This window comes from Colossoma macropomum, unplaced genomic scaffold (assembly GCF_904425465.1).
Source record: "Colossoma macropomum unplaced genomic scaffold, Colossoma_macropomum, whole genome shotgun sequence".
NCBI lineage: Eukaryota > Metazoa > Chordata > Actinopteri > Characiformes > Serrasalmidae > Colossoma > Colossoma macropomum.
This window is the reverse complement of record NW_023494791.1, coordinates 48,656,453-48,682,349: the sequence shown is the minus strand read 5'-3', so window position 1 is coordinate 48,682,349 and position 25,897 is coordinate 48,656,453. Positions and strand designations below refer to the sequence as shown.

At 42.6% G+C, this 25,897-nt stretch overlaps 1 protein-coding gene across 2 annotated transcripts in view; it reads left to right on the top strand.

The window, feature by feature from the left end:
• Nucleotides 1-24,923, top strand: part of pcnx1 (pecanex 1) — a 66,315-nt gene extending 41,392 nt beyond the window's left edge. For both annotated transcript variants that reach the window (XM_036575239.1, XM_036575238.1), the window contains exons 18-38: nt 211-320; nt 854-959; nt 1,257-1,349; nt 1,539-1,689; nt 3,533-3,674; nt 4,387-4,564; nt 5,437-5,545; nt 7,026-7,155; nt 7,477-7,535; nt 8,268-8,483; nt 9,236-9,489; nt 10,190-10,420; nt 12,594-12,694; nt 13,396-13,546; nt 14,799-15,029; nt 15,997-16,271; nt 18,944-19,146; nt 19,973-20,260; nt 21,246-21,367; nt 21,997-22,137; nt 22,523-24,923. In XM_036575239.1, the coding sequence (XP_036431132.1) occupies nt 211-320; nt 854-959; nt 1,257-1,349; nt 1,539-1,689; nt 3,533-3,674; nt 4,387-4,564; nt 5,437-5,545; nt 7,026-7,155; nt 7,477-7,535; nt 8,268-8,483; nt 9,236-9,489; nt 10,190-10,420; nt 12,594-12,694; nt 13,396-13,546; nt 14,799-15,029; nt 15,997-16,271; nt 18,944-19,146; nt 19,973-20,260; nt 21,246-21,367; nt 21,997-22,137; nt 22,523-22,663 (3,432 nt within the window). In that variant the 3' untranslated portion in view covers nt 22,664-24,923. The remainder of the gene's footprint in view (nt 1-210; nt 321-853; nt 960-1,256; nt 1,350-1,538; nt 1,690-3,532; nt 3,675-4,386; nt 4,565-5,436; nt 5,546-7,025; nt 7,156-7,476; nt 7,536-8,267; nt 8,484-9,235; nt 9,490-10,189; nt 10,421-12,593; nt 12,695-13,395; nt 13,547-14,798; nt 15,030-15,996; nt 16,272-18,943; nt 19,147-19,972; nt 20,261-21,245; nt 21,368-21,996; nt 22,138-22,522) is intronic.
• Nucleotides 24,924-25,897: the final 974 nt, after the last annotated feature.

Here is a 25,897-nt window from a genome sequence, read left to right as displayed (position 1 = left end):
CAAAGTGGGCGGGACTTATATCATAGACACGCCCACACTCAAATGACTGGCGTTTTTCTGATTTCTGGGCTTTAGTTTTGAAAGGAAGGCACAGCAGGAGCCGAAAAAGTTATTTTGGAGAACCAAACCAACCTGTGCAGAACTGAATTAGAGCTAGCGTTGCTATGGTAACCATGCACCGCACTGATTTTCTGTGTGCTCGTGTTTCAGGAGTCGTGGGATCCGCAGCACATTCCTGTTCTCTTCTCCGTGTTCTGCGGGCTGCTGGTGGCCGTTTCGTACCACCTGAGCCGTCAGAGCAGTGACCCCTCCGTCCTCATGTGAGTGTGTCAGTTATCCTCACCAGGCTCCACCCACAAATATGTTCTTTCATAGCTACTGTTGTGAAGTTCGACAAGCTGTACAGAACACTGGTTAAAATCCTATTAAACCTAATGAGAAACTGTAGAACAGACTCAGTTTATATCACAATACCTACATTTAGAGTCGGTTATTCATTCAGCCTAATGAGAAACTGTAGGACAGACTCAGTTTATATCACAATACCTACATTTAGAGTCAGTTATTCATTCAGCCTAATGAGAAACTGTAAACTGTAGATGTAGGCATTATGATATAAACTGAGTATCTAAACTTAATGCGCATTGTTTCCCTCTTGACGTTCAGTTCTGTGTAAGTTACTAACAGAGTTTGTAAAATAATTCTCTTTTCCTGTGTGTGTCTGTGTGTGTGTGTGTGTGTGTGTGCGTGTCTGTGTGTGTGTGTGTGTGTGTCTGTGTGTGTCTGTGTGTGTCTGTGTGTCTGTGTGTGTGTCTGTGTGTGTGTGTGTGTGTGTGTGTGTGTGTGTGTGTAGCTCTCTGGTGCAGTCTAAAGTGTTCCCGAACGTGAAGGAGCAGAACCCTGAGGACCCGTTAGCTGAGGTTCAGGACCCTCTACCTGAGAAACTCCGGAGCTCCGTGGTGAGAAAAAACACACACAAAGTCTGATTCTCTTCTCTCTCTCACACACACACACTCTCACACACACACACACACACACACACACACTCTCACACACACACACACTCTCACACACACACACACACACACACACACACACACTCTCACACACACACACACACACTCTCTCACACACACACACACTCACTCAGATTTACACTGAATATCATTATTTTTACACTGAGGTTTTCTCTTCTCTTCTCTCTCTCTCTCTCTCTCTCTCTCTCTCTCTCTCTCTCTCTCTCTCTCTCTCTGCAGAATGAGAGGCTGCAGTCTGATCTGATTGTATGTGTGCTGATCGCTGTGCTCTACTTCGCCATTCACGTCAGTACCGTCTTCCTCGCCCTGCAGGTAAACACACAAACACACACACGTTTGTTTTTATACCTATACGAGTTCCTGTAAGTGTCTGTGTATCATAATAAAGCCCTTGTGTCTCTATGCACTAAGATTTATTTATTTATTTTTGCTAAAATGATATGAAGGTGATCTCTATCTCTCATTATTGTTCTCTCTCTCTCTCTCTCTCTCTCCTGTTAGCCGTTCCTGAGTTACGTCCTGTACGGGTTGGTGGGGGCGGTGGGCTTGTTTACTCATTATCTTTTGCCCCAGATGAGGAAGCAGCTGCCCTGGTACTGTTTCTCTCACCCGCTGCTCAAAACCAAAGAGTATTACCAGTTCGAGGTCCGCGGTGAGTCCAGCACTGCACCCCTCCATCACACATCACTCAGTGAGAGTTCAGCCAAAACATCACATTTATCACATTTACCCAAACGTTTCCCGAGACGTGTTCGGTGTCTGACGTTTGCTTCTTTAGTTTAAACACTGGAGCTAACAAGTAATGGAAGCTGAAAGCCACCGGTTTAACGAACTGCCCACCTAAATCCTCACAGACTTTCCTCAGAGTGTGTGGAGCTGTTCAGCATCTCTGATAGACCTGATTCTGTGGTTTCTGACTCTGTATGACTCACTGAAATCTATAAACATGGACTAAAGTATGTTAGCATAAAGCTAAAAGCAGTTCAAACATTCAAACCTGCTTTATCCTTTACTATAGCGATTAAAATGGCAATGAATCTAAGAGCTCAGTGGCTCTTATTGGTCTAATATAGCAGCATTTCTCATTCCTGCCTGACTGGTAGAATAGAAACAGTGACATCTTGTGGATTAAGACGGAAGTGCATTTAGTTAATCTATTAGGCCAACAATGGGCTTAATACATGTTAAAAATACATTAAATAAATGTATTTTATATTTAAAATGTTTATTTTTGAGTATTAAAAAACACAAAAAATGTATAATAAAATACTGATAATTGAGCCTGGCTAGTTCAGTATTTCTTTTTTTTACACTGTTCAGTACTGACAATCATACATTTAAATATCACACAACTGACCAACATACAAAGGATTTTAAGATATTTTTTTTTTCTACGTAAGTCCACAGGGGGGTCCAAAGTTTCCAGAATTTGTCTGTTTGGTGATGTAGGTCGTGGGTCAATTTTTCCAAGGGAAGCAGAAGTGAAGCTTGGTAGAGGCTTCTGAAATCCTGTTTGAAAGATATTTATTACCAGAAAATGGCATTTTTTTCACACTGCTAAAAGGCATGAAAAAGTTTTTTCAGTTTTACATTTAAACCACTAATTAGATGTCGGGAAACATGTTTTGTAGGTGAACAGGTGTGAAGTATATCCTACTCATGAATTTAAAGCCCATGAACACCAGATGAGGCACATCTGGGAAGCAGGTTTTTACAAATACTGAGCCGGTCCTCTTCTGAGATCGGCTGGTTTAAGTCCTTTTCCCAAATTTCTGTCAGAGTGTCTGACGAGGGTTTAATACTGTTCTGCAAAATGTCATGAACTGTTGAAATCAACCCTCTAGTCCGATCCTGCTTAACTTCAGTATCATTTTAACTAAAAACACAGGGTGATTCAAAAAGATTCATCCGATTTCAAAGCGCTATATTTTTGCAACCGTGAGGCACCGAGGAACCAATCACAATCCAATTGAAAAAGGGGGTCATAGAGTTTCTGACTGTCAGTGGAAGATGGCTCCCTTCAGTCTGAGAGGAGATGAGACCCCTGAGCAGAAAGCGTTCTGCGTTCTCCACTTCAATAGGATGGGATGAGTTTGACTATGGTGTTGATGTTGTCTGTACAGCTGGAGGAGGTTCAGACTGAGACCTTGTACAATTACATAATAAACTTTATGCTCAGTTAAACCATTTACAGTTCACTGCATTGATCTGTAATGATTTACAAGAGAAATAAATCATTTTGAAATCAGATGAATCTTTTGAATCGCCCTGTATTGCAGTACTGTATTGATCTCCCAACCTCAGTAGCGGCGTGACTTGTGTTGGTGCTTTGGCCCATATTTAGAGATGTAGGTGTTCAGTTTGGTAAACTGGTGGCTGTAAGCTTCTGATACATGTTTGAAAACACGTCTTGGCTGATGGACACATTTGCTTTGTGTGTTGGGGGGGATGTTACTGTAACATCCTACTGTCTGAATGCCTGTGTCTGTGTGTAGGTGCAGCCCATGTGATGTGGTTCGAGCGGCTCCACGTGTGGCTGCTGTTTGTGGAGAAGAACGTTCTCTACCCTCTGGTGGTTCTGAATGAGCTCAGTGGCAGCGCACAGGAACTCGCCAGCCCCAGGAAGCTCAACACAGAGTCAGTGTCACCGCCGAGGGGGGCTCACACTTTATCACACCCACCTTCTTTGCAGTAGTGGCCAGAACTTCATATCACAATATAAACAACATTCCTGATGGTTTCAGTGTGTTTCACAGTATATAAATGTTGTTTATATATAACAGGCAGTGGGATATTATTCTGGAATGTCAGATCACTTTCATTGAGCAAATTCACTTTTATTAATATTTTTATTAACCATAATTAACAGCTGATGTGTCTATTCTCTCTCTTTTTGTATCTCTCTCTGTTTTTCTCTCTTTCTCTTTATTCCCTCTTTCTTTCTTTATCTCTTCCTCTATCTCGCGCGCTCTCTCTCTCTCTATTCTCTCTTTTTTTTTCTCTCTTTCTTTCTGTTTCTCTCTCTCTCTGTATCTGTCTCTCTCTCCTCTCTCTCTTCATTTCTATCTGTTTTCTATTTCTCTCTCTCTCTCTCTCTTTCTCTTGTTCTTATTTTTAATTCCCTCTCTCTCTTTATATCTTTCTCTCTATTCTCTTTCTTTTTTCTCTCTTTCCATCTGTCTCTCTCTCTCTCTCTCTCATTTTTCTTTCTCTCCCTCCACTCTCTCTTTTTCTCTCTCTCTCCCAATCCCCCACCCTCTCTCCCCCACACCCTCTCTCTCTCTCTCTCTCTCTCTCTCTCTCTCTCTCTCTCTCTCTCTCTCTCTCTCTCTCTCTCTCTCTATCTCAGAGTGGGGGCGTTAGTAATAACAGTAGCTGGGTTGAAGTTGCTGCGTTCGTCCTTCAGCAGTCCCACCTATCAGTACGTCACCATCCTCTTCACCGTCCTCTTCTTCACCTTCGACTGCCGTCAGCTGTCTGAGACGCTGCTGCTCGACCTGTTCGTCATGTCCATCGTCTTCAGCAAGGTCCAACACACACACACACACACGCGCGCGCGCACACACACACACACACACACAATTCAGTTCAGTTGGTGTAAAATGTAAAGCTGCCATTTTCATTTTCATTTAAAGGGCCGATCATGGAAAACAAAATTTCCACGATATATTTGAATAAAAGAATTTAATATAGTTTGTACACATTTACAGTCCATATATGTAAACTGAGCTGCAAAAACAGCCTGTTTTGAATTCACCATGGTTGTGATGTCACAACTGTGGTGCCATTTATGTCTTAAAAGCACACTAACAAAAAGAGACTGATTAATTCTGAGAGAAGTTATAAAATGGTCACATAAAAATCATTATACCTCGTTTTATTACATAAAACCACACAAAGGAGTGTTTCAACTGTACTGTACTGAATTATCATTAACCTTTCATCATTAATGGGGTCACTGGAACTCTGGATTTCTGGATTTCTCAGCTGGATAATTTAGGCTAAAAATTGGGATTTGTCCCATAGGAATGTGTTTTAATTGGTGTAAAATGTACTTTACACAGTTTTCCACTCTTGCCCTGTGGTTTCTGACACTGCTGTCTATAGACCTGGACTAAAATATGAATAAATTGTAGGCTGGTATTGTTGTTGGCTATGCTAATGTACTGTAGTCCATGTTTATAGTCAGAGTCAGAAACTGCATAATCAAGTCTATTAGAGATCCTGAACACCTCCGCACGGTCTGAGAGAAGTTATGATTCAGGCCTGCAGTCAGCGCCAGGCTGAGCCTCTATTACTTGTTAGCTACATTAGCTATCAACGATATGTAGGTGCAGTTTGTGTGAGTTTGAGTGACTGTGATCTGTCTGAGCTGTTGTGATCTTTTCTGTGTGTTTAGCTGTGGGAGTTGCTGTATAAGCTGCGTTTCGTCTACACCTACATCGCTCCGTGGCAGATCACCTGGGGCTCCGCCTTCCACGCCTTCGCCCAGCCGTTTGCTGTGCCTCGTATCCTTCTGAGAGAGAGAGAGAGCGAGAGAGGGGGATACACACTGTAGCCCCTTTTACACTTGTACTTAACAGTAATTAAACCTCGGCCAGAGTCATACTTCACACAAGGATGCAAACGCAGACGCTTCAAGCTGCGCAGACTCCATTTTGCATGTCGTTGCATAAAAAAAGTGTCACTACGCAGTTTATTTTAAATTCTGAATTCATGTCAGAATTGAATACAGTCCACCTTGAAACGTAGTAAAGCCACGCTACGTTCCACTGTGCAGCACTTTGAATGGATTTTGCTCATTGAAGTGCAGTAATAACAGTGAAATGCAAAATGCACACATGACCCAACTTTTCCACGGGTGACGTGCAGAATACGTCCCAAAGTGACAAGCAGACCGTCTTTTATGCTGTTTTCACCTTCTTCAAATACGCCCCAGTGAAATGCAACAAAAACAGTGAAATGCAGTTCACACACGAGATTGCATTTAAACGCTAACATGCACCATGAAATGAAAATGTACCAAAATAAAAACAAAGGTCCATTACGCTGATTTAACGTTGTTCGAAGCACAGTGGAACGTAGTGTAGCCGTGTCTTTATCACGTTTCAAGGCAAATTGTATTCAATTCTAACTTAAATCCGTTTGTGGAGAAGGGGGCGTGGCCGAGTGTCACATGCAGGATGGAGAGTCATCCGGGCTGAACCAGCGGGCTGAGTAGCTGATGATCACCTGTGCCTCATTTCTGCCAGCCTACTTACAGCCATCTCATTCCGCAGTAGGTGGCAGAGTCCAGAGAGAAGGAGACCTGTGAAGGTATGAGAGCTGAGCTGAGCTGAGCAGAAAGAAAGGAAAAGACTGAAAAACCCGGCGAACGTGTTGTCTTGTTTTGTCTGTGGGCTGAAAAGCCGAGTGGTTTTTGTGTTGTGTGTAGCTCTCCGTCTCCACACCTGCGCCCGGTGTCCTCACTCCTCCCACCTTTCAGAGTCGTTACACTATTATTTCGTTTTAAAATGTAAAACCTCGAGCAGTTCTGAGAACAGTGATAAAGACGTTCTGTTTTTCATTTTGGCCTGTTTCTGTATGTCATTTTAGAAAAGTACTGTCACAGTGTTTCTTATCTGTAGTGATTGCTTTACAATTTGGCATGAATTCCTCTCCGTGCAGCACAGCCATTAAAGCAAAACGCTCCTGTGACGCTTTTGTTATTACAGTCGTTTTAAATCTTAGAGAAAAAGTTGCAGGAGTGCATTTTTGTTCATGGTTCAGAAATGAAGGGGCTGCTGGCCGTTCATGCTGAGAACGTCGCCTCCTGTTTGGCGCGATGTTCATGACGTGAAAATGTGCATCCTGGTGAAACGAGCCCGAGTGTTACCGGTATAAAGGTCCTGATGAAGTCCTGGGTGTTGAGTGTGAACAGGGCTGCGGTTGCTGATGTCTGAACAGACTGAACAGTGCTTGTGGCCCTTAACCCCCTCCTCCCCCCAGACTCCGCCATGCTGTTTGTGCAGGCGATCGTTTCTGCCATCTTCTCCACCCCTCTGAACCCCTTCCTGGGCAGCGCCATCTTCATCACCTCCTACGTCCGACCTGTCAAATTCTGGGAGAGAGACTACAAGTAAGAGCTCTGTCTTTCTCTCTCTCTCTCTCTCTCTCTCTCTCTCTCTCTCTCTCTCTCTCTCTCTCTCTCTCTCTCTCTCTTTGTCTCTCTCTCTCTCTCTCTCTCTCTCTTTGTCTCTCTCTCTCTCTCATACATACAGTACTGTGAGTAAGTGCCTCCATATCTATAATACTGTAGTTGAGTTAGCCGTCCGCGTTATGAGCTTCAGTTGAATGCAGCGTTAGCCAGCTAGCTCATTTTCAGCCGTAATCTCTGAGTTAGCTAACCTTGTGTGTGTGTGTGTGTGTGTGTGTGTGTGTGTGTGTGTGTGTGTTGCAGCACAAAGCGAGTGGATCACTCCAACACCAGACTGGCCTCTCAGCTGGACAGAAACCCAGGTACCAGCACACCTATGCAAATATACAATATAGAGACGAACGCATCGTGTCATTGGAGGGAAAGCCACGCCCTCCGTGGGGGAAGTTTACTTCTGCAAAGTTTAAAAGGGAGTAAATGAGAAATTGTGGGACTCTGCCTCGATATTGACAACTACAGTCTTTAATTTCGGTGATGCATATTTGATGTTGATGCCGTTCTGTGACTCTATTTGATATTAGCAGCAAATGCTTAAACTTTAAAGTTACTACTTTAGTACACCAGGTGGCGCTGTGTGTCTTTTACCGTCTAGACGGGGAAGGTAGATTAGATTTTGGAAGACGGCTGTATTATTGTACAGCAAACTTCATTGTGAAAACTGTTTTATAAATAAAATTACATTTTTTTGTTATTTATATTCACCAGTCAGACCCTCACAGAGCAGGTACTGTTTGGGTGGTGGATCATTCTCAGCACTGCAGTAACACTGACGTGGTGGTGGTGTGTTAGTGTGTGTTGCGCTGGTATGAGTGGATCAGACACAGCAGTGCTGCTGGAGTAAAATGGACAATGAGTGTAGAAACAAGGAGGTGGTCATAATGTCATGCCTGATACTGTAGTTTGTGACATTGTCTCTCTCTTCTATTCTTTGTTTCCTCTCTCTCTCTGTCTTTCTCACTCTATCTCTCTCTGTCTCTCTCTCTCTATCTCTCTCTGTCTCTCTGTCTGTCTCTCTCTCTCTCTCTCTCTCTCAGGTTGTGATGATAATAATCTGAACTCCATCTTCTACGAGCACCTGACTCGTTCTCTGCAGAGTTCTCTGTGTGGTGACCTGCTGTTGGGCCGCTGGGGGAACTACAGCACCGGAGACTGTTTCATTCTCGCCTCCGATTACCTGAACGCCCTCGTCCACCTGGTGGAGATCGGAAACGGACTCATCACCTTCCAGCTCCGCGGCCTGGAGTTCAGAGGTCAGTGTGAGTGAGTTTCCCAGTGCGAGGAGCTCCTGCAGTTTGAACACTCCTGCTGTGTTTACATTATGATGGTAGACCTGAGCCGACAAAGTGGATAGTTATAACTGATAGTTAAAGTCCAGGCAGACCTGCTTAATAAAACATGTGGTAAGTTTTTTAAAAAACAGTTTAAAAAAACACTCCCAACACACTCATAATGAAGCAGTTACTGAAGCAATAACATTTTCCTTTACTTTAAATATATCCAGACTATTATTATTATTATTGTTATTATTATTATTGTTATTATTATTATTATTATTATTTTTGCTGTTGTTGTTGTTGTAAGTAGTAGTGTATTTTAAATATTGGTAATAATAAGAACAGAAAACCCAAACACACTTACATTATCCCAACTTCATGCTCTAATGGTTCCTTGCATGGTGAAAATGTTCTTCAGACTGATGGAGAACGTGTTGTATATGGTTCTGTATAGAATCTTTTTGATTCCATACATAACCATAAGAAGCCAAGCTTGTAACACATGAGAGACCCTTTTTGGTGCGATAAACAACCATAACAACACATTCTCCATCAGTCTGAAGAACCAGTTCACTATGCAAAGAACCCTTTAATCATACGAATGGTTCTTGAGTGCTCATGGTTCTATGTAGGACCGTTGTCTTTAACAGAAAACCTTTAAAGAACTGTCTTTTTAAGAGTGTACTGCAGACTGTACGCTTACCTGGCTGTGTGTTTGAACCCCTCAGGAACGTACTGCCAGCAGAGGGAGGTGGAGGCCATAACGGAGGGGGTGGAGGAGGACGAGGGCTGCTGCTGCTGTGAGCCGGGACACCTGCCCCACCTGCTGTCCTTTAACGCTGCCTTCGGTCAGCGCTGGCTGGCCTGGGAGGTTTTGGTCACTAAATACGTTCTGGAAGGTTACAGCATCACGGACAACAGCGCCGCCTCCATGCTGCAGGTGTTCGACCTCAGACGCATCCTCACAACTTACTACGTCAAGGTGAGGACGCAGGAGAAAAAACAGTAGAAAAAGGTTTTATTTTTAGTTAAAGAGCTCGTTCTAGTACAAACACTGGTAAAGTGTAATCAGTACATACAGTCTAAGCTGCAAATACAGTCCGTTTGGAATTAACAGTTTAGCCCCACCCATTCAGCCTGATGTTTTAAGGAGCATTTCTGCCTGGATTGCTTTTTGAATGAGGGCATCCAATCAGAATGGAGCTCATTAACATATATCAGTCTTAAAGGCAGTAAGGCAGTAACAAAACCAGCCTCTTAAATGTTAAGGGGTGAAGTGAGGCTCAAAAATGATAACTAATCATAACTGTTTTCTGTACATAAAGCCATACAAATTTCATAAGTAGAGCTCAGGGGTAAAACAGAATACAGAAAATGCAGATTTGGGTCCTTTAAAAGGGTTAAATACAATCTTTAGGGGTAACTATAGCAGCTTAGTGCATTTTTATTGTAGCTGTATGAGCGAACAAAAGAAGCTGTATTTGAACGAGAGCGCCACAGTCGCGGATTCAGAGAAACGCAGCGCACTGCAGCCGGGCTTCAGCCTGCACTGCTACGGCTGGGTTGAAGAGTCAAACTAGAGAAATGTGTTAATGCTGTTAAAACAATCAGTGGCGTTGTGGGCGGAGCTTGGACGGGTCAGATGGTGAGTCAGTATTGTTGCGTTCTCTCTCCGTCTGCAGGGAATAATCTATTACGTAGTGGCGTCTCCTAAGCTGGAGGAGTGGCTGGGTAACGAGGCGATGCTGGACGGGCTGAGGAGCTGCAGAGAGCGTAACTACGTCGACCTGGACCCGACCTTTAACCCCAACATCGACGAGGACTACGACCACAGGCTGGCCGGCATCTCCAGAGACAGCTTCTGCTCAGTCTACCTCAGCTGGATACAGTACTGCAACAACAGGCGACAGAAGGTAGAGTCATATTCCTGAAATATATATTCTGTTCTATACGTCCTCACTGTCCAAAGATTAACAAGCCTCTCTAGAATTCTTGAATTATAATGTAAATGTAACGATGTTTTATTCCAAGTAATGCTGGAACATTTTTGTTGGTGCAATCATCATGAAATGTCCATGCGATGTAAAGGACAGCTGCTGCTCAAATGATGTAGAAAATAAAAATAAAAAAATGGAGATATGTTTTTTGTTTTTCTTTGGACAGCGACGATGCGTAACTGCCTATATGTAATAATATGTCCATTATGTGTTATATAATAGTAATATATATTATATAATACATATAAATAGTATATATAAAACTACCTATATGTAATAATGTCCCTTATAAATCTGATTGGCTGAGCCGGGTTCGAAGCCATTGTGAAGTCCATGACAGACAGTGGCTCTGACGGCCTCACAACAACTGACCTCTGTATCACTGCGCCACAGCACAAAAACCCTTCTGCTGTTAGTGAATAATCTATGACTCTAACTCTGATCACACGGAGCACCGAGTGTACTGATGAAGTAAGAACCTGTTTTTGTTTAAACTGAGGGGCTGAAAAGGTATTTTCTTATCTAGAACTCGGCTGGTCAGCTAGCTAACAGGCTACAAGATAGCAAAGATGCTAAACACCTCCAACATTAACATCACAAACTTAAAAAGAACTCACGATATGATTCAATGAAAAACAGCAGTATAAAGATTAAAGAACGCCACCTGAATGTCTCACACACTTCAAATGTCAATGTTTCAGTCAGAAGTCGCGTCAAACCCAGGCTGAGTCCCAAACGGCTCCGCACTCCCGAGCTAAATAGTGTAGTGTGTAGCATTAAGTTTAGAAATTCCAGCTTCTGCTGTCAGATACTGCCCTGCCTGTCGAGTCTGAACGTGGATGAATCCCAAATGACCATTTTTAGCTGTATTTTGCTCTGTTGGGCTGCAGGAGTGAGTATTTAAATTTACCTAGTGCACTATGTAGGGAGCAGGGAGCCGTTTGAGATGCAGCCCCAGTACTTATGAACTGAACGTTTCTGCATTAAACAGTGCTGAGTTATCATATGTTCACTGTTACACGAAAAAAAGCTATAAAAATCATGAAATGACTGAAGTTTACAGTGATGGGCGACCGAACGTTCTCCTCATTCAGCGGTCAATGGTTACTTAGCAACGATACTGTACTCTAAAGGAACTACATTTCTTGGCGGAATACTTGTTTATGTCTGTTATTATTAATAATAACATAAATAATGATCTAAAACGTTGTGTATTTTAATATGATTATGTTGGCCGCCATTTTATAAAAGCAATAAGCCGCTTAAGGCCGTGAGTTACTGTGATTTTATCACAGGGAAGGGAGTTTCACTCTACTTCGCATCGTGCCAAAGAACACCCTTCCCTGTGATACAATCACAGTAACCCACGGCTTATTGCTTTAATATGTGCTGTATATACGCCAGTATCTATGTGTAATAATATTATGCTCCACATCATCACTGTCGCAACAAAACCTCGTATCTCCAAAATGGAGATGGAAAAAACATTCTTAGCTTTGAATGGAGGTTAATGGAAGAATATTTTAATTTGAGTTGATTTTGGAGCATTTCTGTTGTTTCATTTATCATGAAGTTATAACACACTGTGAAGGGCAGCTGACGTTACAACATTCCCAACAGCAGTGATATGTATTATATCTGTGCAGATACTTTTATGTAAAACAAAATGACCTGTATGTATTGTATATAAGAACACAGATGTAATTATATGTCCCAATAAATAAATGACTAAATAAATAAAAAAAAAATTTCATCACTGTCTCAATAAAACCTCATATGGTACTGAACAGGAGAAGGAAAAGGCTTCTTAACTTTTAATGGATGTTAATGGAAATGTTAGTTTTTTCGGGGGAATTCATACCATTTCTATTGGCCCATTCACCATAAAATTGGTGAAATATGACGCAATATAAAGGGCAGCTGGCTTTTTCTAATTTTATTAAAAAATGAAAGCGACAGAAATTAAGATATGAGATTTTGCCCTGACAGTGACGATATGCTCTTTCAGTCTGAAAAAAAATGTATTACTCACTCTCTCTCTCTCTCTCTCTCTCTCTCTCTCTCTCTCTCTCTCTCTCTGTCTCTCTAGCCTTTGGACAGTGAGAAGGACTCTCTGCTGGTCCTGCTGTGTTATGGTCTGTGTGTGCTGGGCAGGAGAGCACTGGGCACTGCAGCGCACCACATGTCCAGGTGGGGGCGCCATCAATGTAAAATTTACACTCCTGCAGGCGTTTTAGGCTCTGTAATCCAGCAACAGTGCACAGTACCTGTAGAGCCATCTTCAGTCCTCACTAAAATATAGTACTTTTTTCACGAAACTGCTCTCAGACCATCTGAATGAAATCAATTTTTTGAAAAATTCAGTCTTTGAAATGTAAAGTCGTTCAGAGAGGTTTGATGTGAAATTGTTTACTGTTGAGGAACTTACAGACTCTGATGTCTTTACAGTGGTGGTGATGGGAACCAGGCGTCGCCATGACTACAACACAAATATAGACATTTTATTTACTATCCAGAACCACCAGTGAACCTACACGAGTCTTCTGAGTTTATATGAATGTTGATGATGAAAATAGTGGAGAATCTGAAATAATAAGTTTTCTTTGGGGACTATTTTGCCTCACAGCGCCCTGCATGTATCCCTCCACCATGAATGGAGTTTAAGTTCTCTAAACTATCATAAAACAGTGTCTCAGTCATCAGGCAGTGAATTCATAACCATTCATGTAGGAACTTTCTGTGAGGGAGCTTTTAGAGGTGGACGTCTGGTTCCTATCACCACCACTGTGAACAGTTCTGACTAAAAATGTAGTGACCACACTATAAAACTAACGTGAGGGTTTATGTGGATCAATTCATTTCTGACAGTCTTTGTCATTGTCTGTGTGCAGTAACCTGGAGTCGTTCCTGTATGGGCTGCACGCTCTGTTTAAGGGGGATTTCCGGATCTCCTCAGTCAGAGATGAGTGGATATTTGCTGATATGGAGCTGCTGAGGAAGGTGGTGGTACCTGGAATCCGCATGTCTCTGAAACTGCACCAGGTAAAAATAGTACAACAATAATAATATAATAATAATTTTTTTATTTACATCATTTTGTATTTTAGTTTAAAAATTCTGAAAGTGCTTTACATAAAAACGTAAATAAAACCTTGGACATATAAAATACCACAACAGGAAAGAAAAAAGGGTCTGTTTTACCTGCCACTAAAAATGCACCAGGTGAGTTTTGTCTGTCACTGAAAACATCAGGTGACTTCTACACTAAAAATGTCAGGAGAGTGTTACTTGTCACCAAAAATGGACCCGATGAGCTTTACCTGTCACTAAAAGTTCACAAGGTAAGTTTTACCTGTCATGGAACTGCACCAGGTGTTTTACCTGTAACCGAAATACAGGTAAAAACTGATTTGCATTGAGTGAGTCTTACCAGTCACTGAAACTGGACCAGGTCAGTTTACTTTTTCCCAAAATGACAACAGGTGAGTTTTACCTGTAACTGAAAGCCCACAAGCTCACTTTTACCTGTCACTGAAACTGCACCAGGTGACTTCTACCTGTAAATGAAAGTCCAGCAGGTGACTTTTACCTGCCACTAAAACTGTACCAGGTGACTCATACCTGTCACCTGTTACCTAAAAACTGCATCACGTGAGTTTTACCTGTCACTAAAAACATCAGATGACTTTTACCTGTAACCAAAAACATCAGCAGAGTGCTGCATGTCACCAAAACTGCACCAGGGGAGTTTACCTGTTACTGAAATGGCAACAGGTGAATTTTACCTGTAACTGAAAGCCTACAAGCTCATGTTTACCTGCACTGAACTGCACTAATTGTCTTTTACCTGTAAATGAAAGTCCACCAGGTGACTTGTACCTGCCACTAAAACTGCAACAGGTGACTCATACCCATCATCTGTTACCTAAAATTGCATCAGGTGAGTTTTTCCTGTCACTAAAAACATCAGGTGAGTTTGTAATGTAACAGGTATGAAAGAGTCCTGTGAATACACAGATATCCGTGATCAAAAAAGTGTATATATAAAAAATAAAAACAGGCGAGTTTTTCCTGTTCCTGAAGTGCACCAGGTGAGATCTACCGATGTCGGCATGCAGGTGTACGTTGTGACCTGTGTGCAGGTTTTTAATAGTGTTTTGTTTTTCCTCATTCCGCCTTATGGGTTCAGTGGAAACCAAAGCAACCTGCTTTACTGCATTTACCAAGACCTAAAGGTCTCTCTCTCTCTCTCTCTCTCTCTCTCTCTCTCTCTCTCTCTCTCTCTCTCTCTCAGGATCACTTCACCTCTCCTGATGAGTACGATGACCCCGCCGTGCTGTTTGAGGCGATTTCCTCTCACGAGCGGACGCTGGTGATCGCTCACGAGGGCGACCCGGCCTGGCGCAGCGCCGTCCTCTCTAACTCGCCCTCGCTGCTCGCCCTGCGCCACGTTTTGGACGAGGGAACGAACGAGTACAAGATCATCATGCTCAATCGCAGATACCTCAGCTTTAGGGTCATCAAGGTAAAGAGGAAGAAAGTTTTGAAGGGATTTTCTACCCAGTTTAGTCGGTCCAGTTCTTCCCGTTAGCCTGGTCTCCCTCTGCTTCCCAGCCGTCCACCCAGAGAGAGCGGACAGTTATGATCTCTCAGCCTGCTGCTTACGGTTGGCTGTGGCATCACTGGGTATCACACTCACAGCCTCCCGACAGGAGAGCCAACACAGTCGCGCCACTCAGGAGCCCCAGAAAGACGCTGTTCACTGTCCCTTTATTTAGCCTTCTTTGGTCTTTGGCGTTTTCTTGATTCTTGCATATGTTCGTAAATTCGTTGTTAAAGGCTCTTGCATGCAAAATAACGTCCACATATTATATATAAAAATGTTCAAATTAAGTTTTGTTGATTTTCTAAGTGAACACATCCTCTACAGAGAGCACACTTCTGCACAATTTGATGCACAATTACTGCTTATTTGCTGAATTTAATATAAAAATAAACATAAAAAATGGCCTTTGCAAAAGTTATGGCACACTTTATATTTTACGTTTTAATTATGTTAAACTCAGCAAATTAAAAGAAATTTTGCACTAAAATTAGCAGAAAAAATGTCATGTTTAAGTTGTGTGGACTTATTTTCACTTTTTGACCAGGGATGTTTAAAATGATTAAACAGATCAGTAAACAGAAGCTCGTCTGCTCCCTTTGGAAACCAAAACGGAGCCTCCAGCAGCAAATGCAGGCTCATGCATCTTTTATGCTGTGATAGGAAACAGTGGAGCTCACAAAAAGCTGGTTACCCACACTGACGAAATGTGCCGCTTTCTTTGGGTCCCATGCCGGGCCCGTCGGGTTCCTGAGGTTAAGTAGTTAACAAAAATAGCTTGTTTTTCGCTTTCCTGCTATTTCAGTTTTTCAGATTTCTGTACCAGTTTGTATTTGGGTTGTTATGGGGTCCTAATGGTCTGATTGTGTGTGTGTGTGTGTGTGTGCAGGTGAATAAGGAGTGTGTGCGCGGTCTGTGGGCGGGGCAGCAGCAGGAGCTGGTGTTTCTGCGGAACAGGAACCCGGAGCGTGGAAGCATCCAGAACGCCAAGCAGGCGCTCCGAAACATGATCAACTCGTCCTGCGACCAGCCGATCGGATACCCCATCTACGTCTCACCGCTGACCACCTCCTACTGCAACACGCACGCGCAGCTCGGACACATCCTGGGGGGGCCGATCAGCATCGCCAACATCCGCAACTTCATCGTCAACACCTGGCACAGGTGGGGAGGGGGAGGGGTACTTATTTATTCATTTATTTATTTATTTAACATAGTTACTCCAGCACTACACTGTGGATCAGACTCATGCTGCATCACTCAGCGATTGGCGTTGCCGTGGTTTCTCTGTCCTGGCTCCGCCCTCTCCAGTCCCCTCCCACATCTCCTCTGTAGTTCCACATACTTGTCAGTAGATCTGGGCGATGTGGCAAAAATGTAATATCGCAGTATTTCATGAAGTTTTCACGATGCACAACATCACGATTATCATTTTCTGACATGATCGCTTTGAAGAGATAAAGTACTGCCACGTATGAAAGATATGTGAAGTATCAAAAACAGTGAATACAGTGATTATTAATATTATTTGAAATTTCACACACTGTGCTGCACTAAATCCAATTAAGCAGGACTAAATATGCTCTCTTTATAATCAATCATGCAGTTGAGTTATATAGATAGTCTATACATAGATGTATAAAATATATGTATACTTGTAGATAGTATTATACTGTCATTTGTGTGGGGAGGAAAAACCTCTAGGATACATAAGAGCTTATTACAACGAGAAAGGAAAGGAGGTGGTTTGGCTCTTTATGTAATACTATTGGGCAGCTAATGTGCAGAAGGGAGCACTTTGGTATCAATCCCCTCAGTTAAACTGGTGTAGTTGGGAAGTCGACGCTTGTACTTCATCCTCGCTTTCAGCTCTAGTAACAGCTAATTTACCTCTACCCGCTTTGACTTGTACAACTTACCCCGCTGTTAGATCCACTTTGAAGATATGGTCCCAATTTCGGCGGCTTGTTTGTTTATTTGTTTATTCCTGCTACCGTGGATCGGGTCTTTAATGATTGGCATAAAAAGGGCATCAGTAGATTTGTAGATCTATATATTGATGGAGTCTCTGCTTCTTTTTCTTTTTTCACCTTCTTCGTTTTACAGATACCTTCAAATTCTGAATTTTATGCGCAATCGACACCCTTATTTTTCTTCCCTGCCACCAAAAACTCCCCTGGAAGATATTCTTGAATTACCCATGATAAATAAAGGTTTAATTTCAAGAATTTTAATAAAGTTGCTCCCCCCCATAATACTCACTTAGAGTCTGACTATACCTGAAGAAACTTGGAAATCAGCTGAACATAATCACCAGATCTTCGTCATGTGCACGGATTGACCTGATTCAGTTCAAGGTCCTTCACAGGGTTCATTACTGCAGTGAAAATGCAAAGTGAAACTGGCAAAAATTCAACATGGGACAGATGAGCTAAGTGGTCATTTAGATAAAGCTGACCTATCGCATATGTTTTGGACTTGTCTGCTTTGTCAAGTTTTTGGTTGGCAGTTACTGTTTATCGGAAGCATTCGATATAGAGACTGTGCCAAGTTTTGAATTATGTGTATTTGGGTTAATTAACACCGATTCAAAAATTCCGAATAGGATTAAGGAGGCCTTGGCCTTTGCTTCCCTTCTGGCAAGAAGGAGGATATTGATTAATTGGAAATCACCGTATCCACAGGAGGCCTCACAGTGGCTCTGCGCTCTTATGCTTCTCCTTAAATTAGAAAAGTTTTCATCTAGAAAGGCTTCTGTAAAATTCTATTATTAATATTATTATTATTATTATTATTACTATTAAAATTCCATAGAACTTGGGATCCCATGATTGCATATTTTGAGAAGCTGAAATGTCTCCTCACTAACTAGCATCCCCCCCCCTTCTGTGTAAAGCTTAAATAACTACAATCCCAGTATCTGTATGTACAGTGATATGACCCTGTATGTATTTTGTATGTGTCTGTTTTCTTCCTAATTAATACTCAAACTGTGTACAAGGCACAAGCACTTCCTGACCTAATCATTACTATGAGAATATATATTTATGTAAGTTTTTTTTCCTCTAATATTGTTTTAGTTCTGGTTATGATGTAAAATGTGGAACATATACAAGTGTCTGTAATCCTGTATCTGCATATAATGTAAAAAATGGTGCTTCAAGGCTTCGTTAGTAAAGAAAATGGTTCTTTTGCATGATCAAAGAGTTCTTTGCATCATAAAAGGGTTCTTCAGATCGATGGAGAATGTGCATGAATGTGCTGTAGACGGCTCTATACGAAATCTTTTTGTAAAGGGTTCCACATAGCACCCAAAAGGGTTCTTCTGTTGTTACAAGCTTGACGTCGTATCAGTAGAAGAACCCTTTTCAAAAAGATTCTATGTAGAACCATCTACAGCATATTTTCCCATTTTCCAGAAGAGAACCCTGGAGAACCCTTTCGTGATGCAAAGAACTCTTTAATCATGCATATCTTCCTAGAGTGTTCATGGTTCCATATAGAACCGTGCTACTAAAGAACCCTCGAAGCACCATCATATATATGCTCTATACAAACTTGTGGCGTCCAGTCAATAAAGCCACAGAGGGACACACCACCAAATACTATATATAAATAAGAGATTCTGAAATGCATGTTAAAATTTCAAAGGTTGTACTTTTGCTCAAATTATTATGCTGATAATATCATTTGTAATCAAAAATAGAAGCATTTTCACCAGCGCTCTCTTTTGGACCCCACTGTGTGTGTGTGTGTGTGTGTGTGTGTGGGACATTATCATTATTAAGTATAGATACTGATGTGTGTGTATATATAACGTATGCGCTGTGTTTCAGGCTGCGTAAGGGTTGCGGTGCGGGCTGCAACAGCGGAGGGAACATGGAGGAGTGTGATGGCGGCGCTCTGTCTTGCGGCAGCGGGAACAGCGGGAATTCTGGGAATACGGGCGGTGGAGTGAGCGAATCACAGCACAGCTCTATCTCACACGGCAGAGTGACCGCACCCAACGGACAGCACACACACACTCCGCACTCACTGGGTAAACACACTCACTCACACACACACACACACACACTGAGTTAACACTAGAGCTGCAGGATAAAACTGAAGTGAATAACTTCATTTACCTTTGATCAGCTACCAAACGCGTTCACACCTCAGAAACCTCTGTCCCGAACGGCTGGCCTGTACGAACACTTCAGACGTCACACTGAGAGTGGAGTTTAAACGAGATTTAAAAAATTAGATTTAAGAAGCTTTTATTTGGGCAGTACGTGTTAATTTGCCCGAGAAAACCCTAATAATAGAATAGATACAGATAATATTAATACAGTACGGAGGGATTTAATTATCAGTGTGTTCATTTAACGTTTTCCGAACCGAAGTTTTAACTTTAGTCATCTTTTCTTTTCTCTCTCTCTCTCCTCCATCTCTATCTCTCATCCACCTGTTTCCCCCTCTCCTCCCTCTCTCTGTCCCTTTCTCTCTCCCTTTTTGTCTCTCTCTCACTCACTCCCCCCCTCCCTTTCTCCCTTTCTTCTCCTCTCTCTTCTTGTGTGTCTGTCTCTCTCTCTCGCCCCCTTTTCCCGCCTCTCTGTCCATTTTCCCCTCTCTCTTTTTCTCACTGTCTCCCTCTCTCTTTTCCTGTCTCTCTCTCCCTCTCTCCCTCCCTCTCTCCTCTTTCTCCCTTTTGATATCTCTGTCTCTCTTGCTTTCTCTCTCTCCCACTCTTCCTCCCTCCCCCCCTCTCTCTCTCTCTCTCTCTCTCTCTCTCTCTCTCTCTCTCTCTCTCTCTCTCTCTCCCTCCCCCTCTCTCTCTCTCTCTCTCTCTCTCTCTCTCTCTCTCTCTCTCTCACCCCCCGTAGGTACCAGTCACAGCTCTCAGTCTGTCCAGTCCGCTCTGGTGCGTCACTCTCCTGCTCGCGGTTCGGTGGTCAGTCAGTCTTCGTCGTTCCGGTTCAGTAGCCGTCACTCGTCCCTGCGGACGTCGGTCACGGGTTTGGAGCCGTGTCGCTCATCCAGTAGCCAGCTCTCTCTCCGCACACTGCAGCTCCGCCTCGGCTCCGGCCCCGCCCCCGACACGCCCCAACCCTCCGGCTCTCTCTCCACACACTCCATCCCACCCTGCAAACGGCACACGCACACACTCGCAGGTACGACGCACACACACACACACACACACACACACACACACTCAGATATGCAGTATGTAGGAGAGAGCAGGCGCAGCGTAACACTGTTTACTGTAGTTCAGTAGTTTTGGTCATCGTCTTGTTCAGGAGAGAGTTTAAAGCTCTGCTGCTGGTTTTTAAAGCTCTAAATGACCTTAAAGCTCCTGACCGTCTGTTTATGATCTCAGATCTGCAGATTCTGACCTTCTGAACTCCTTCAGTAAAACACAGAAAACTTGGAGAGACTCGTTCAGTTATTCTGCTTCTAAACTGTGGAGCTCAGTTCAGCTTTTATTAGACAGTCGAGCTCAGAGCTCACTTTTAATAAACATCTGAAAACACAGCTCTTTAACTCAGAGCTTCAGTAAAACTGCGGCTCTTTGGTCTTTGTCTCTAATCTGATCTGTGTCATTTTTGTATATGTTTCTAAATTAATACTGTTAATTTCTTGTATTACTGTTAAGCTTTATCTCCTCTCTGTTCAGCACTTGGAGCTGCCACCGGCATGAAAAGTGCTACATAAATAGAAATGTTTATTAATTTTTATTTCCATAGTAATATCATCTGTGAGACAGATGTTCCTCCAGATTCACCATTCAGCCCACAGCAGTGTCTCAAATGTTTAGTGATGAAAGACAGTGATGAGCTGTTTAATGATGAGCTGTTTTACAGATGCAGAGCGACTATGAAACAGGATAAAAAGAGAAAAATCAGAGAATCATGAAGGAAAAGTGTTATTTAATCTCAGGTCGACTGTGTAAATGTACACACTGACTTTTGGAGCTGTGCCTCATATTTTAAGCATTTTTAAGCCCTTGTGATGTGGTTTCCCCTCCAAATGGAGAATGACCCACATACAAACACCTCATAGCTATTGGCAGTTTAGACCACGCCCACTTCTCATTTGTGTTCGAATACAGATGATCATGCTTGTGAGTAAAAGTAGTTCTGTCTCTCCCACTCGCAGGCCTGCTGGGCAGTGAGGCTGGAGGGACGGAGCTTCATCACCTGCACCACCATCATCACCATCATCACCACAACCCGTCACTGTCCTGCATGAGGAGGGACGACATCTCCTACAGAGTGCAGGTGAGAGGAGAGCTTCACTACCTTCCTAGTCTTGCAGGCCAGGTGAGTTTCAACACTCGATATGGACAAGAACCACCTGCTTTGGCATGAAAGAGCCGTTTGATGGACATACAAACTGACCAATCACAGGCAGTAGTTTTAGCATTATGTATAGGGGCAGTAAGTTGTTTGTGATTCCGAAGACGTACGAAATCCAGATGGAGGGCAGGAAGTGAACAGCAGAAGGGACGAGATGGAGGCGAGCCCGCACTGCGCTGCACTCTCAAAAAAGATGGTTCTTTAAGGGTTCTTTAGAAAAGAGAATGAGAGTTCATTCCCTTTGCATGATTAAAGGGTTCTTTGCATCATTAAAGGGCTCTTTAGATTGATGGAGAATGTGCTGTACAAGGAACCTTTTTTGAAAAGGGTTCTATAAAGCACCAAAAAGGTTCTTCTATACTTACGATGTCAAGCAACAACAGAAGATCCTTTTCGGATGAGTAAAATATCTTTGTATAACTTTTATGAAAAGTAAAGCGGGTTTTTGCCTCTCCTGTAAAGCTCTGTTTTGGAGATGCCTGTTTTCCTTTGAACAGTGACGATATGTTCTAACATAAAGGTTCTGAGATATCATGTCCGTGTTGTTTCAGATAGTGGACGTGAGTCAAGTGCTGGACATGATTAACCTGTCCAAGAGGAAAGAGCTGGTGTGGCCGGACGAGTCGATGCGTCTGCGGGCGGGCCGGAGCTGCTGGAGGGAGTGGAGCCCCCTAGAGGGCATGGAGGGACACGTGAGTGAAACAAACAACCACCAGCATTTAGTAACCACGTAACGACAAGCAGCTGATTTAGATGCAGCCCAGCATCACATGATATCATGATATTCATCACTAGGATGGAAACTGTGGGCTGATATCTGAAATTTGTGGATGCGTGGCCGATACAGGAACGTTAATAACGTAGAAATTGTGATTAGATCTGCCTGAAGTCACATTACGGAGAAATATTACATTCATTTTTAGAGGTTTACAGACTCATCGGTTTGCAATATTGACCAAATGTCATTTTTCTTTGGGCAGTTACTTCTCGATACCCAAATTATCTCTCTCTCTGTCTGTCTCTCTTTCTCTCTGTTTCTTGCTCTCTTTTCTTTCTCTCTCTCTCTCTCTCTCTCAGGTGATTCACCGGTGGGTGCCTTGTGGTCGTGAGCCGGTCAGTCGCTCTCACATGGATAAGGCCATCCTGCTGGTTCAGGTGGACGACAAACTGGTGCCAATCATAGAGACGGGCGTGATAGAGCTGGGGGCAGAGGTGTGAGAGGAACACACACACACACACACACACACACACACACACACACACACACACACACACACACACACTCTATCCACTTTATTCGGTCCACCTGTCCTGTCCAACTCATCAGGTCCACTTACTGCGCAGACACACTCGCTCTACAGTTGAAGGGTTTTGTTGCATTTAGACACTTTGTCATTTTCTTCTGATGTGTGCTGTGGGGAGTGAGCGTCACACACAGGGTAAGAAGTGGAATTATGATTAATAACGCCTTTATTACAGAAATCAGTAATCACAAATATCAGTACAAGAAATGTGTAGGGTCCTTTAAAGCCGACATCAATGTCCGCGCTGCATTTTTTATTTTTATGAATCAGCCAGTCAAATCCCTACAATCGTTAATCGTTTTATATGGAACTCACAGTTTGAAAGAGTGCGATTTTCTCCCTGCAAAAGCTGCAGCTTTAATTATAGAATACCTGGCAACTTTTAAGTGTGGAAATTTACCGTAATAACGTAGAGCTTTCTATTACAAAGTGCCATCAGCGGCCCACTGCAGACCCTCTCAGTGTGGGCCCAACGACCATCAGAGGGTACCTCCCAACCCAGTTGAGGCCCAGTGGTTGAGAAAGCCTGCCTTAAACTAGTAAAACTGTATATCGCTGCTGTCGGAAGAAAACCTCTTATCTCCAAAATGGTGACTTTACAGGAGAAGGAAAAAACATATTTCACTTTTAATGTAAGTCAATGGAACCAGACTTTTTTCCATGTCATTTTGGCCCGTTTCTTTTAGTCCATTCATCATAAATTTACAGACAATGTAAAGAACAACAGGTATTTTCAACTTATGTCAAAACCTGAAAAACAACAAAAATGGAGATACAAGGTTTTCGTCTAAAAGCAGTGATTTTCTGGTTTTCTTGACCGAAAAAATGACAGAAAACAATCACAGATTAAATTGCAATTATAGTCAAAAAATGTGCCCAAATGATTCAAGCTTATAAAAATCACATTACAGGAGCTCCTCTGGTAAACAAATCCAGCTCCAGTAGGACTTATACTGTAAGTGGACCTGATAAAATGGACGGAGATTGTAAATACAGGGTAGGTTGACCAAATAAAGTGACCAGTGATAATATACATACACCTTCCCTCCCACCTTGCTGATGGAAGGTACTGAAAGCCAGGGAGATGTTCTACAGAGAGAAGCACACACACACACACACACACACACACACACACACACACACACACACTTGCTGAAACTCAGGCAGAATCCTGCCTTGCCCTGCATTGCTCAGATATGCTGCATGACGGACGGACGGACGACCCCCGTTGAAACGTTTCTCTTTCTTTATTTCTTCATTTTTGAGCAAAAGCTGAAGCTTTTTTTTATTTTGTTTGTTTCTATGCATCTCATCAGGACTGAAGCAGACCAGAGCATAAACAGAGGCACAACACACAGTGATAAACACTATACTGGGCTTCAGATATCAGCAGGAGTTTATATCTTGATGCTTTAGTTCCGTTTTCTTTTGCCAAATATGGCCTGGAGCGCTGGGCTGCGCACGGCCGTCTCATGCAGAAACCGTACGAGGGATTTGACGAGTGGTTAAAGTGACCTAACCAGGCTCTGTTCACAAATACGCCCCTTCTTAGCTGCTGTTGCGAGGTTGGACAAGCTTTAGGGCCCAATTATTATCAACAATGCAAAAGAACGTACATTTATTTCAGTGGAGAGCAGAATGAATAAATATTGCGTTTGAAACTACACAAATTCAACTTGGTGCTTCGTAACAGCATCAAATAACAGCACTGAATATCCAAAACTGAGGAGACGCTAATTTTAGCGTAAACATTTCTTCCCCACTGGCAATAAATAATCACAAAGAGAGACGACATCAGAGCCGGTTTATGAGGAGTCTGGCCTCTTCCTGTTTCTCCTGTTATATCAAAAACAGGGCTGCAAAACAGCAGAGGGCGCCTGCGAGCGAGTCTTCAATGAGTGGGAGTGAATGAAGCTAAAAAGCTAAAAATGAAAAGTTAAAATAGTTTCTAATCACTTAAACAGAACTTTCCTTTAATTGTAGAAAGTAGACGGACGAGTTTCACTAAAAAATCAAAGAAATCTCACCTGTATGTTTCCTTTTTGCTACAGCAATTGGGTTTTAGGCAGCAGGACGCTGACATTACTGCTACTGAGTGCTGATTGGTTGGCGAGCGGAGCAGCTCATTGGCTGTTCGCGCTCACTGACGTCATGAACGTACATGAGGCGCTGTTTTAAACTTCTATAACTCGAGTTTAAAAGCTCTTAAAATATAACAGCAGTGTTAAAATGTTTTATGCTGTTCAGGAAATGAATGAATTTTGTTACATTAAAAATGTTTCAGCATTTATAAACTATGATTTTGCTCAAATGCTCCATATCAACCCATTCATTTTGGACTCATTCGGGAGCGCCCTCTAGTGTTTGGCAAATCGGGAAGACACTGCAGAGAGTAATTCTCCTCTCTAAGTTCTCTGACGACAGCCTGTGTAGAAATGCAGGGGAGAATAGGGGCGTCTGTGTTAGGTGGTGACGATATCTGTACTTTTGTATTTTTACTGTTTGCTGGGCACTTTAGCCAGCATGCTAACTGCTAGGTTAGCGCTACTTGTAGAGCGTGTTAGGATCAAAAAGCTAAAAAACTTAGCTCAGCTAAATGAAAGCTAGCCTGTAGCTAGCCGCACTGTTAGCTACAAAGCAAACGTAGCCTGCTACTTCATCGATGTTTCCCTGAAGCTAATAAAGATGATATAATAATGCTGCTTTTTATTCACGTCTCAAAATACCCAGTGTTTGTTCAGAGTTGTTGAGTTTCCAGTTTAAAATGCTAAGCTAATGCGCTGGGCTGTGTTGTTGTAGCTACCCTGATTGGAGATGACAGCGCCTCCATGTTAATGTTAGCTCGTTTAGCATGATACAGTAGTGTAATCTGTCCTAACAGTGATATTTCACACGTGCAAAATCAGTATAATTTGAAATGGATGAGGTTGTGAGGTGCAACAGTTTCTCATTAGGTTGAATGGGATTTTAGGCTAACAAGACAGCAGATGAGCTACGAAGGTGCGGATTTGTGAGCAGAGCTTGGCACAGGTGTGTTAGTGATGATGGCGATGGTGAACATTTTCAGGTCAGTGGAGCGGGAGCTTCACTCAACACTAAACAGTTTATTTTTTGTTTTGTTTTTTCTGAGGTTGGCAAAAATAACAAC